The 13178-nt window shown below is 39.9% G+C and overlaps 2 protein-coding genes and 1 long non-coding RNA gene across 3 annotated transcripts in view; 2 read left to right on the top strand and 1 right to left on the bottom strand.

Moving 5' to 3' along the window:
* Nucleotides 1–3721: 3721 nt before the first annotated feature.
* On the top strand, nt 3722–5795 carry LOC146450510 (uncharacterized). The gene is made up of 4 exons (XM_085100327.1): nt 3722–3864; nt 4331–4519; nt 5060–5287; nt 5631–5795. The coding sequence occupies exons 1-4, from the start codon at nt 3844–3846 to the stop codon at nt 5658–5660; spliced, it is 468 nt and encodes a 155-aa protein (XP_084956453.1). The 5' UTR covers nt 3722–3843; the 3' UTR covers nt 5661–5795.
* Nucleotides 5796–7525: 1730 nt separating this feature from the next.
* On the top strand, nt 7526–9081 carry LOC146450509 (uncharacterized). The gene is made up of 3 exons (XR_014860294.1): nt 7526–8120; nt 8326–8581; nt 8948–9081. It is a non-coding gene; the product is annotated as an uncharacterized LOC146450509 (long non-coding RNA).
* A 1640-nt stretch (nt 9082–10721) lies between these two features.
* LOC146450508 (uncharacterized) overlaps nt 10722–13178 on the bottom strand; it is a 16649-nt gene continuing 14192 nt past the window's right edge. Inside the window, exon 11 of the mRNA XM_085100328.1 lies at nt 10722–13178. This exon is cut by the window's right edge and continues 1465 nt beyond it. The gene's annotated coding sequence lies outside the window, so the exon portion shown is untranslated.

The raw sequence follows: 13178 nt of genomic DNA, 5'->3' as shown, positions 1-13178 counted from the left end.
AGATAAACTTCGATCTCCTTCATACTATATCATCATTTCAACATATGATCAAAGTTAATTTTCTCGTCGGTTTTTAAGCAACGGCTATTACCATAGCAACGGAAGTGCATAGCCTCTCATTTTAAAGTGCCCCTGGGACGAAAATTTCATTTTCCATCTTTTTGCATTTTCGTGTAGAATATGACCTTCTTACTCATGTTACCAAATTTCAATCCTTTACGGCGATTGGAAGTATTTTTTTTCTTAGCTTTTTATTCGAGATTTCACGGCCGCCATTACTTGGCCTTGTTCCGGAAGTTAAGGCTCAAATTACATTGGCTCAACACGAAAAATTCCACATGGCTAATTTTCATATGGATTCTACTTCATAAACTGTATTCTGCTGTTATTTAGTTCGCAACAGCAGAATACAGTTTATGAAGTAGAATCCATATGAAAATTAGCCATGTGGAATTTTCATGTTGAGCCAATGACGTCACTTCCTGTAACTTCCGGAACAAGGCCAAGTAATGGCGGCCGTGAAATCTCGAATAAAAAGCTAAAAAAAAAAAATACTTTCAATCGCCGTAAAGGATTGAAATTTGGTAACATGAGTAAGAAGGTAATATTCTACATGAAAATGCAAAAAGATGGAAAATGAAATTTTCGTCCCAGGGTAGCCTGCGTAGCTGGCGGTTTTTGTTATTGGGCTCGCGGGAAAACAGGCACAAAGGCCGAAACGAGTGGCGAAGCCGCGGGGAAATGGGGCGAGAGCAACGAGAAACCGCCTGCCCGGATTCGGGGCATTTTTGAGTAGTCCGTACGCTGGCGTACGGACCATTTTCATTGGATGAGATTGTACACACGTCAATCAAATGTTTTATTAGTCTCCCATGGGATAGCCTGTGGGATAGTTCTGTTTATAGTTATGAAGATTTTACCGCGAAATCAAAATGGCAGAAGAATCATTATTTAAAGCCTTATCGAATCTTAATATTCGACGACAAAACCGAGAAATTGTCCTGAAACATGAACAAGAAACGGCCGTAATTAATTTGCTTGATGGGAGAGACGTGATGGCCATTTTACCCACCGGCTATGGAAAGAGTATGATCTTCACAGTGTATGCGCTCGCCAAACAAGCAAGAGCACAACCTACAGTTATCATTGATACTTGTTTTTGTATGTCGAGAACTGAGAAGCTTTTCTCCCTTCACAGGCTTTTTCAGAGTGTCGGCCTTCGCCGCCATCGAAAAAACACCTCGAATTTCCAGGATATGTTTTGATAGCCAGCCGCCTGTCACTTTTTCGCGCCAACTTTGCAAACGAGAAGGTTTCATTTTGCCCTCTGATTGGTTGGGTTAATTGGATTTCGACAGGTTGTCAAATATGTAAATTTTGGGGCGGCAGACGAAAATGACCGGAATCCTGGCAGGCTCGTTGACGCGGCTTCGTCTGTCGCGGGTCTCGCCCCATTTCCCCCGCAGCCGCACCACTCGTTTCGGCCCGACTTTCCCGCCCATCAACAAAAACCGCCAGCTACGCAGGCTAGTCCCAGGGGCACTTTAAACATTGTTGATTATCTCGAAATCAAGTCAGACACTTTATGATGAAACTTTAGGGATTTAAACTACTTAATCTAGACAACTTGTAGGCGAAATTAGAAAAAAATCTGTAAGGGCGTTTTCAAGTAAATAATTTTTACGGGGTGATTTTGTTTATTCTAGCATTTTTCACCAATATCTTTCGCAAAATTAAACTTGACACTTCGTCTTTTCTGTTAAAAGGTCATTGCTAATAGCAAAACATTCTAAATGTACATTGAGCTTCATGGGTGTCTCCGATTTTAAGATATTTATGTTTGAAAATAGTTAAAATAAAGTGCAAATGAATGAAAAAGTTCCTACTTTGCATAAATCGAGATATCTTTAAAATACCCCGGCAGATTTTTCTGTTAAATTACAAGCGGTTAGAGTAAGAATACTTTTCAATACTGGGGCACTAAATCATTAAGACATTTGAAGACTAAGATAGATTTGTTCCTTTTCCTGATAGTTTCTAAGTTAGGCCATCCTAGTGTCTTGAGAGCTTCGCTGGTGCTATCTCGTCTGACAATAATTATACGTGCAGCTCGATTTTGTAGGCGCTGTAATCTACTCTTGCACTCAACAGACAATTCACCCCAGGCCGTGTCGGTGTAGCACCGGACTGGTAACACGAGACAGTTGTATACGCATTTCGCTGCCTTAATAAGCCGTTGCGGCACGTACACAGTTGTTGTGAACATAATGATGAGTAAGTAGCTTCTTCAAAAAAAAAAAAAAAAAAAAACGAATTCAAGACTAGAGTGCAAATATTGATACCATATTTATTACCAAAATGGCGTGAAAATGGCTAAAATCGATACCCTATTTATGACCAAAGTAGACTGTTCACAGTCCCTTATTTTTCCGTGTGAGCGTCGACTTACCGTTAATGGCGGCCATCTTGAATTTTAGATCTCACCGTCCCCCGCCCCCTAAGTAGATTTGATACTCTTCCCCAGGTTAGACTCGGTACGACTGAAAGTCAAGATGGCCGCCATTAACGGTAAGACGCGCTCGATCTCGACGATCACACGGAAAAATAGGGGACTGTGAACAGTCTATGACCAAAGCGGCTGAAAAACCATACCCTTTGGCGCCGCACATACCTATATAGCCAATATAAGGGAGTAGCCCCCCTGGGCGAATCCTTTGGTACACCGGATAGATTGTTTTTTCGTAGAGGGTCGAGGGTTCCATATCGAGGGCGAGGGTTTCAGGTAGAGGGTCGTGGATACAATTTTTTCCCTTTTTTAATGAACTTTTTTTAAAAGAAAAAAAAAAGAAGAAAATATAAAGTAAAATATAGAAAAAATAGACAAAATGATAGGATTCTAATTAATCTGATCGATTTCAGAGCTGCTAAATGTTTGGGGATGGGGGTGAGTGCCATTGATTATAAATCTGCGTATACTTATCGTTTTACTGTATTACTACAGAGACGAAAAAAGACCGACAAAAGCAAGATTTCATACCATATAAACGTTTTCACGTCATGGAAGTGTTTTCCATCTGTCTAGAGCGTTTCATTTTCATGCTCCGAACAATAAAAGTTCGCGTCGGCAATACTTAGTCAGCTTCACAGCCGTTCTTTGTGTCGTTCGTCGTGCCCCGCCCACCCAACAATGAGGTTCATTTACCAAAATAATCTTCCGACGCAAGTTGATTAGAAAATTTGTTTTTGCAATTATAGGAAACGAACCAAAAATGGCCGTGGACGCCAGTAAAAGATAATAATTTCGGCGAGAAGTCTTATTTTATCCGGAAACGGATATACTACCCGCCGTGATACTAATAATCGTTGAATCTGTATTAATTGTAGCTTTGAAGTGATGATAAAACCAGTTAGTCTGGCATGTGGACATTCTGGGTGCATGAAGTGCTTGCACTCTATCGTCTCTCTCTCTGAGAACGCAGCTTTAAACACAGCTCCGTGCCCCGTTTGCCGCGAAACTTTCCATCGCGATCGATTGCACCTGAACGTCAGCCTTGACGCACTAACAAGAAATCTGGGTATGCATTGTGGCAATTCTGGTTGCATATGGAAAGGCACTCTGGAACATGCAAGGGACCATGGCAAGGGCTGTCCCAAAGATGTGGTAAATTGCCCTAATGTTGGACGCCACCACTCTTCCTTGCGCGAGGACATGGACGAGCACAGCAATAGCTGCGAAAAAGCTTTGGTAGATTGCCCTGGCTGCAGGAAGGAAGTAGCGAAAAGTTGTTTAGCCCAACACGAAAGGAGGGAGTGTTTCTATTCAAAAATAGAGTGCCCGCTTGGATGTGGCATGAAATTGCCGAGGTAAGACCCTTGCAATTAATCAAATGACCATGGTAGAACTTGAACTGAACTTTTGCATGATCTGCACATCTTGACAGCTCACAACACCGTGGTCTTTTTCAAAAAACTAGTCAAAAAAATTCAAAGAATTCCTTTTCGAATTTCCTGGGAGAATGAGATGCATCTGTCACACGAATCTTTGTACATTGATTACAACGTCTGAGCTAATAGAATTTGTGACTCAATACTGAGAAATAAACCCATTAGCACCTCTCCAATGGGATTTTTCGGGCATGAAGTACAAGAACAAAGGTACAATGATACAGCATACAGCACACTGGGAGAAAGTGAACCGGCTGAAGCGAGAGTGAAGTACGGTCATACTTTCTTAGACCAGTAGCAATAAGTAATACGGGCTGCGAAGCTCCGAATGGTTTAAATAGTCTTAAAGTTCGTATAACCTAAAATAATTAGTGCCTGTTGATAGTTTTTCAGAGCCCATGTGTGTTTGCACCAGCACAATTGCCCATTGAAGGCCTTACAGTGCAAAGTGAGAGGCTGTAAACAAATAAGACAAAGGAGGGACATGGATGCTCACGTGTACGACGCGGCCAGGTCACACTATGACTTACAGCATGGTGAGATACAGCGGTTATTGGGCATAATACAAAAAAAGGTAAGTATCTCAACTTTTATCGATAAAAAACATACAATGGAACCCCGTTAATACTGACACCACCAAGGGGACATACCGAAGTGTCTGTAATATTTTGGTGGCCAGAAGGCTCTTAAATGAAAAAGGGATAGAGCAGACATTTTAACGGCAACAAAACGTTTAACAATTGTACTTTGGCTGTGACAATTTTTGGCTATGGAAACCTTACGGCTATTTATCATACTCTAGGATAACTTTATACCTAATTGTAACTGCAACTGACGAGTTGAATCTATGGAAACCGTACGTTCATCTAATAACTCAGTGTTAACGGACTAAAATTACAGTAACTTATAAGAGGGTTAATTTTATGCAGACAATATGAACTTTTCGACGGGATAACCGATATGGTCTCTAATATCGGGGTGTCCGTGTTAAGTGGGCGTCCGTAGAGCGGGATTCCACTGTAATGTTTAAAGCAATGACAACAACAACAACAACAACAACAACAACAAAAAAGAGGAGAGAAGACACTGAGTTGTACTGTAAATTCTCCTATAGGAAACTGTGATGGAACGAGTGGAAGAGAAGGAAGATATGGTTGTTTCATTCTCCTGGAGAATTAACGACCTCCCTGCCTCTCTCGCCACCGTGAAAGAAGAACGACCCCTCACGAGTGGCGAGTTTAAATCCCACGGATATACTTGGAGGGCAGTATTTTCCAAAAACCTGGATTTGTTTGTACAGCTGGTTTCTGCTGCATTTCCCGTGTCCGGCAGTAGAGATAAGGTGAGAGGAGCTGGTGTGAAATATTGGCATGTAAATTTTTTTCATGAGAATGGACAGCACCTTACAGACCTATTAGCACCCCCCCCCCCCCAAAAAAAAAAAAAAAAAGTCAGAAAGTAGATTGGAATCAGGTAATTAAATGGAAATTGTCGAGGGAAGGTTTTGTTCTTATGATGAGCTTATACCAATAATGATCATTTAAAATCCATTTAAAATGACGCGAGTGCAATAGATCGACTTTTCAAGAACGGATATTACTGATATGAAGTAAACAGGTATACATGCGATATAACACATAGAAGATTAATGGCAATTCATAACATTTTGGTTTTCATCTTTATAGGATGGTGATTTCTCCAGGAAAGGAAAATGAAACAATCAAAAAGCTACCACCCACAAGAGTGAGAGAGGGATCGATGTGGGGATGTAACCTTTCAAAAGTAAACCGTTGGGTAGATGTGGGGGGGGAGATTGAAATTAAGTTTTTAATCATTTATAATTTAGCAGTTTAGAATAGAATAACGAGTGAATTTTCCTGAGGATAAAGATCTAAAGATCGGCCTACACTCTGCGACACAGTAACCAAAGCATTGTCATTAAAGGCTGGTTTTCAGTAGCGACGGAGTCGGAGTCGTAAGCGGAGTCGTAAGAGCGCTTATGACCTAGTGAAAATCAAAAATCGGAGTCGTAAGCGGAGTCATAAGCGAGACGGAATCGGAGTAAGAAGAATCAGAACGTTTCCATTTTCTTCCGACTCCGCTTACGACTCCGTCGCTTACGTTCCGGAATCGGAATACTGTTTTCACTAGATCATAAGCTCTACGCTTCTGATTACGACTCCGACTCCGACTCTGTCGCTAGTGAAAACCAGCCTTAAGAGTTCAACATTTCTGAATAGTTTTAGCCTCGATTCCCTTACTTTGACCAACTCCCCCTGATAAATGAGTCTGAAAGCGGGAAAGGGTATAGGGGTATAAGGTTATAGTGGTATTGCGTTTCGAGGTGTGGTAGATTTTTAAGTTCATTTTTAAGTGCGGCAGGAAAAGCGGCTCAACGAATTTTAACTTTGTCGCAGATTGTAGTGTACTGTGAATAATTTAAACAAAAAATTTAACCCTGGATTTTTTGAATATACAAAATATACCGTCGAGCGCAAATGGTGGAACAAATCATTGTTAATAGATAGTATCATTTCTAGCCGTGAATAATGATGTTTTCAGTGGCGCTATTTACCTTTCAGACGTTTGTGTTATTTTCAGACTCAATTAATATTTCGATTGGCAATTTTGCAATTTATTCTAATCATTTACATCGTGTTCTTCATCAATTATATATCGTGTTGTGTATTGTTGGCTATTGTTTATAAAAAAAAAAAATCTGAAACGGATAGTGGTAGTAGAAATTGAACTGATTTTTAAGTACACAAAAGGTACAACTCTAGAATAATGACATCAATACTCTTTATTATTTCCGTTAGTAATAGATGGCCAATCAATTTGTTAGTTAGATACTGAAAAAAGTAAAACATTTGAAATAAATCATTCCACACCAAATGAAATAAGAATTCATTGCCCTTTGCCTACATTGACATCGACAAATACAGCAACAACAAAATATATGAAGTTGATGGTCCTTTCTGAGGTTTTCAAAGTTAAAATTATTCATATAAGCCGGAGTTTCTGGTCAACGCAAGACTGCGAGTGAAATAATTTTCTTGATAATTACATTGCTTTACCATCTACAGTGAAATAATGATTAACTAGCCTCCCTTCACGAACGAGAACGAGTCACGTTCCTAACGAGTCTCACTTTCCGAACGAGTCTCGTTAAACGAGTCTTTCCAAACTAGTCTCGTTAAACGAGTCTTTCCAAACGAGTCTCGTTAAACGAGTCTTTCCAAACTAGTCTCGTTAAACGAGTCTTTCCAAACGAGTCTCGTTAAACAAGTCTCATATGCAGAACGAGTCTCGTTTAAACGAGTCTCGTTTTCCGAAGGACTCGTTTTTTAACGAGCCTCGTTTCAAGAAGGAGGATCGTTTTTTAAACGAGTAACGTCTTCGGGGCAGATCGAGTAGCCATTTTATCGAGACGATTTTTTTCGAGGCTATCTAGACTGGTTTCCCAGAAACGGTGAGTGATCCGCAAGCGCTTCTGAGTTATACCGCATGGGGAAAATGTTTATTGAAAAACTGCTCCAAAATGAGATTTTCAAACAATGAAATATTGGTGATTTTCAAACTCGTACCGTGCATTCCCCTTTAAGTAAACAATCATGGTTTTAGACTTGAATCATTTGCCAGTATCTCTTACACAAATATACCAATTTGAAAAAACCGTGCTTCCTTTTGCGCTTTTCACGAGCGAAGTTCTTGTGTTGTTACTCGGCGCACTAATTTCCGCCATTTTATGACGGTCGGCGCCCGTTACAGTTTTTGAGAATTTTCTGGAAAACAAAAGCAGAGCTGAACATAAGAAACACACCACGTTTGTTAACTCATCATAGAGTATTTCTGAGCAAAATGTGAGGGTGGTCAATTTTTGAACCCTGTGCCACCACTCACTCGGTCATGAAAAAAAGGCGCTCTTAAAGTGCTACTAACTACGATCAAAACTTCATGTCACGTATGAAACAAAAATACGTTCTTTACAGCTTATCCGATGTGGCTGTACCTGTCTTGGTCACTGAAATGAAGTTTGGGCCCCGTAAATTGAAAATATTGAGCCTTGAAAACTGGTGTTTTCGAGTCCGCCATTATGAATTTATGTTCCAGTGAGCCCGCGGTATGAAAGTGATTGGAGTTGCGGTATTTTTATTCAAACCTATTGTGTTTTTGTCGTCTCGTACCCAGAGACCTCAGGCTTTTTGGTCAGCGGGGCAACGCCGGGAAGACTCTGGGGACATCGAAAAAATTCAATTTTTTTGATTGGCTGTTCCGTAACGGTTTTCATTGTTTCACCGCAGAAATCCTGCGGTAATAAAATTCGATCTTCCCGGCGTTGCCCCGCTGACCGAAAAGCCTGAAGACTCTGGGTACGAGATTGTGACGTAATACTCTCAACTCGCTGATCGAGCGAGTACTGTAGTTCTCCTTCTGGCGACGAATTTCAGAGCTGTTTTGGCCACAGAAAGCTCTCCTGGATCGTCTTTGCATGATATAGGCAAAGGAAATTAAGAAGTCCTGACTCTGTAGAGCTAGTTCCGTCTGAAGAAGAGGCAGCCGAATAAGTTCAGCAGCTAGCGCTTTTGCTACAAGAGAAGGAAGAGCAGACTTTGCTGAGTCGTTCATCTCTCGGGTAAGATATTAGAGATAGAGATTGATATTTAGATGTGTTATTTGCTGTATTAACAAAACAGGCAAGCTTTAAAAGTGTAGTGCCTGAGAATCCTCAACAATTTCTCTTGACTACTAGCCAGAGTGAGTTCATTCCCCGGAGGGTTTAGGTTTAGGTTTTTAGCTTTGCTTTCGAAAGTTTGCCTTGGTGTTAAATTAGAGTGCACAGTTAAGTTTCGGTTCCGAGTAAGCTTACTGTTTTTGCACTTTTTTACCATGGAAAAAGAATATATATTGTAGTGAAAAGCTCTGTGCAATGGCTTGAATTTAAGCTGATCGTTCCCTTGTAATTGATGCTAAGTTTCCTCTTGGTTCAATATTTTCTCAGGTGCAAATGTTCAAATTGCTCCCTTGAGCGACTTACCAAGCCTGGAGAGTGCTGGTGCTGCATGGACATCATTGTATCCAGATTTGAATAAGTACAGTAATCAATAAACAAATAAATTTGCAAGGCAACAACAATTTGCAATGATTTGTTTTCTTCCCTTGCACCATCATGAACAATGTAATAGTCTTTTCTGTGTACATATATATTTTTTTAAGGTGGCTCACATCAGGTTAAACACCACTGCACTGGATGCTTTAACGCACTGAAGAAATGACTAGCTTTATAAATGAAAATTTATTAAGGCATGCTTTCTGGTAACAAGCATCCACCTAGGCAAATGAGGGGAGGAAAAGCAGGAATTTGCAAATATAAATTGAAAACAATATTCTTGGGAGTTAAAGTTTGTGATTCAGGTATTGAAATTTTTTTGCTTATTCTAATGAAGGGTCAAATCAACCTAACAACAAACATCCTTTGTCCTACATGTCTAAGGGCAAACCCCCAAGCAAGTGTTGATGAGTTTGATACACTGTTGCTGTGGTAACAGTTCTTGTTACTTTCACTTTTGGTGCAGTGAGAGATGGGCAAATGCATGCTACCAAAATGAAGTAAAGTTGAGACTGTTGTGAGCCACCTTTGATTTTTTTCTCAAGGTTGTTCTTCTTGATCAGTGTTTATTCTTAGAAAATGTAGATTCAATTTCATTTTGTACAACAACAAATTCATTGGTGAAACAAGATTCTGGCACTCTTTTTCAAATGAACATAAAAATAAAATTATTAATGTACTGCAGACAATGAACCATAAACCTTATTCCAAAGTGGCTACCATATTAATATTGTTTATATTCAAATAAGTATTTATTTAAAACCACACCAAAAGAGAAAACATTTGAGTTCTGGTTGCTATACATGGCTCAGGAATGTCTGTGCTTCAGCTCCCTATTAGCAGGGAGCAGGGGGTGGGGAGGGGGGGAGGTGGAGTGTCATGAAAGAATAAGCAGTGAAAACAGAGGGTCACATAAATTTATGCTCTTGCAATCATAATTTATAGTATGACAGGGAGAGCGAGTTATATACAAAAGACAAAATAAAATTTGTTAATTTAAGTCATTATTTAACAAAAGCAAGACAAGTATTAAGTATTAAAATATTAATGCAAAGGAAATGTGTAGCATAATGTAGTTATATGATGCCAATGGGCTCTATAGATGATTTGAATTATGTTGGGGCAAAATGGTTCCAGTAAGTAACTTACAGTTTGCCTCCATTCTTGTTTTCTTTTTCTGGTATTTGAACTACATTGTATTACCTGTTCAGGGAGAGGGTCGTAAAATTTCATTTGCATCGCTATGGAGGGTCACAACATTTTCATTGCTCAATTTAAAATCTCCACCTCACTCCCCCACCCCCCCCCCCCCCCCCGTCCCCACTAATTTCTGACCCTTCCCTAAAACAGAAGCCTATGTAATGGAAAGAGTTACAAAGAGGAGGCATGATGAATGAAGAGAAAACAGTTCTTTTATTGATTCTATTTGTCAACTGGTGGTTGATGACAAAACATCAAGAAAAGCCCTTGAGAAAGGTCAGTGCTCTTCAACTGCTAGTTTAAGGAGGAGCACTGGCCTTTTCTTGGCTGTCCACATTTTTCACGTGTTGTGCTCTGCAAGGTATGTTTTGCCCTGTATTTAATAGTAAGAGCTGGGTTTTGACGTTGTTGCAACTCAGCGTCTGAAAAATAAATCAAAATTTAAAATACATTACCAATTGAATCTAATTGATAAGAAGCAACTGAATGTGAGGTTTTCTTAAAACCTTTCTTAAACCAAAAATTCAAACTATTTCTTCAAGAAAACCACTTAAAAGAAAGAAGGAACCCTTTTGTAAACGCCAAAGACCACCTTATCGAAAGCTGAGTGAAAATGGATAATTAAAGTGGTTTTCTTCGCGTTTGTTTGCACAGTTTTTGCCACAAGCTTTTGCACAAGCAAAGTAAACACAAGCTTACTCTTCTCGCACTGAGATGTTTTGGAAATGCTTCGGAGGGAAAAGCTAGTTCCGGGAGCTAGTTGCACTTACATTATTTACTCGTTCAATCAAAGTTTAGTACTTTAGAAACGCAATATAAAATGTGTATAAAAATTTGTGACTGCTATTTGTATGGGTGCTGAACAAGGTATCGAGGAATCACCAAAGATAAAAAACAATATTCACACATTTCGCCCACTTTACATAAGCTTACCTTTTGCCGCTCCTTCCCCTTCGGAGATTTTTTTCAGGTTCACGATCTCCTGATCGCTTACCCTTTTCAAAAGATCAGGTTTTATTTGTGTTCACTGACTTGGGTGGAATGTCCAAGTGTCCCTCGAACTAAACCGAGAAAATAGCAAAACGTGCAAGACAACAAACTGGACCCACACATCTCTCGTTCTGTCGGCCGGACTCGCATGCAGCGCAATTCCTGCCGCTCGATTAGAGCAGTTGTTATACCACTGAACAACACAGCGACTTCCCACCATTGAAAGAACGAAACATTTTTCGCAAACGTGTTCGAAACCGTATGAGAAGTTAGCCTCGTAGGGCTTGCCTGGGCTTCGAGTTGAGAGTCTGACGTCACTTGTTTTTCCCGGGTGACCCGGCCTCTGTTGTCATTGGACACCATCTGCCTTTGGTAACCTGGGGCCCGTTTCTCGAAAGTCCCGGTAACTTACCGGGCCCGATAAGTATACTTTTAAATGTTTTTTCGCCGATTACACAGTGATTGCAGACATGGTACTTGGCCAATGTTTTCATAGAATTATAAGATTTTAAAATTTAGTATTCAAAGCTAACAAAAATCGACTTCTGTTAAGAAACATTTATCACCAAACACACTTGTCGGGCCCGGTAAGTTACCGGGACTTTCGAGAAACGGGCCCCTGGCCGCAGGAACATGGCGGTTCAATGGCGGATGAAAATTCGTGGAGTTTGAGCGCAAAAAAATCGCACTTTCCTTCATCTTATGAGGATATAACTTGGAGATCATGTACTTTAGGACATAAACTACCAATCAACCGCAAATAAAAGGTATTCGAAAATTTGATCGTAGTAGCACTTTAAGATGTAAATCATTACGCAATATTACGTTTTCGGATATGCTAGTCTGTTATCTGGGCTCCTGTATCTGGTTGATTCAGAGTTTCCTCGACGCCAAACAAGCACAAGTTTCTGATGATCAGGCAACATTCTCCGCTCAAAGAACGAATGTTTCACACTGGCACAACTTGATTTCCTCGGGAAGGAATGTGAATATTAATATGTTGTCATAACAAGAAGCGTTTGATTGAAGACCGACAACCAATGAGTTCTCACGACGTCAGTCAGTTGAATCCGAGTCGCACCAGTTAATCTACTCCCTGTTTTTCCAAGAATTGGGGTATTTTTAGTATGTCTTCTGGAAATGTACCCAGAATTCGTAGTTAATCCATCAGTCAACGGTAGAGAAGGAAAGTGTTACAGTCTTCAAAAAACCACTCATTGTACCTTTAACGATTATTTAAAGATCTGTAGAAAAATCGACAGACTGATGTAGTTAACTCTGCTCTTTATTCATGAACTTTTAGGTGACGGGGGGCTTTTTGCCGACAGTGAATGACATCTCGAGAAGCAGAGCGCAATTTTTTTCCCGCTCTGTTTTATATGAAAATGTTAGCCTGCTGGATTTAATGGGCGACATCTACTGAACAAAAGGTAGGGAAAAGGTGTAGTGGAGGTTTACTGAAAAGAGTTTAAATTAAAAAAATGTATACCTTATTACATGAAATTTTCGCGACACGTTAATTTCGCGAAATTCGCGATTTATAAAAAATCGCGAAATTTAAGTGACGCACAGTATGCCAATAATTAAAAAGGCGACTTTATTACCATTAAATAAGTTTATAACAATGATTTTGAACTATTCTGTGGTAATGTTCTGGTCCTCTTCATCACTACTGCTTTCCGTCTCACACTTCTTTGTACAATCCTCAAACTATCCATTTACTTGCTCCTTGTAGTGCTGTTCCACTAGTTGCTTAATCCTTTTAATTGATTGAACAACGTTCTTCGTAGATGCCTCAAATTCAGGGACATGATAAATAACATTGACAAAGCAATAAAGTGTACCTCACTCAAAAACGCGAAATTAAAGTGAGTCAAAATGCAAAATTTTCGCAAAATCAAGGTGTCGCGAGATATGCGAACCTCAAAATCGC

This window comes from Pavona decussata, unplaced genomic scaffold (genome assembly GCF_977016875.1).
Source record: "Pavona decussata unplaced genomic scaffold, jaPavDecu1.1 SCAFFOLD_452, whole genome shotgun sequence".
NCBI lineage: Eukaryota > Metazoa > Cnidaria > Anthozoa > Scleractinia > Agariciidae > Pavona > Pavona decussata.
Note: the sequence above shows the minus strand (reverse complement) of the source record. Positions and strands in the feature narration are given on the sequence as shown.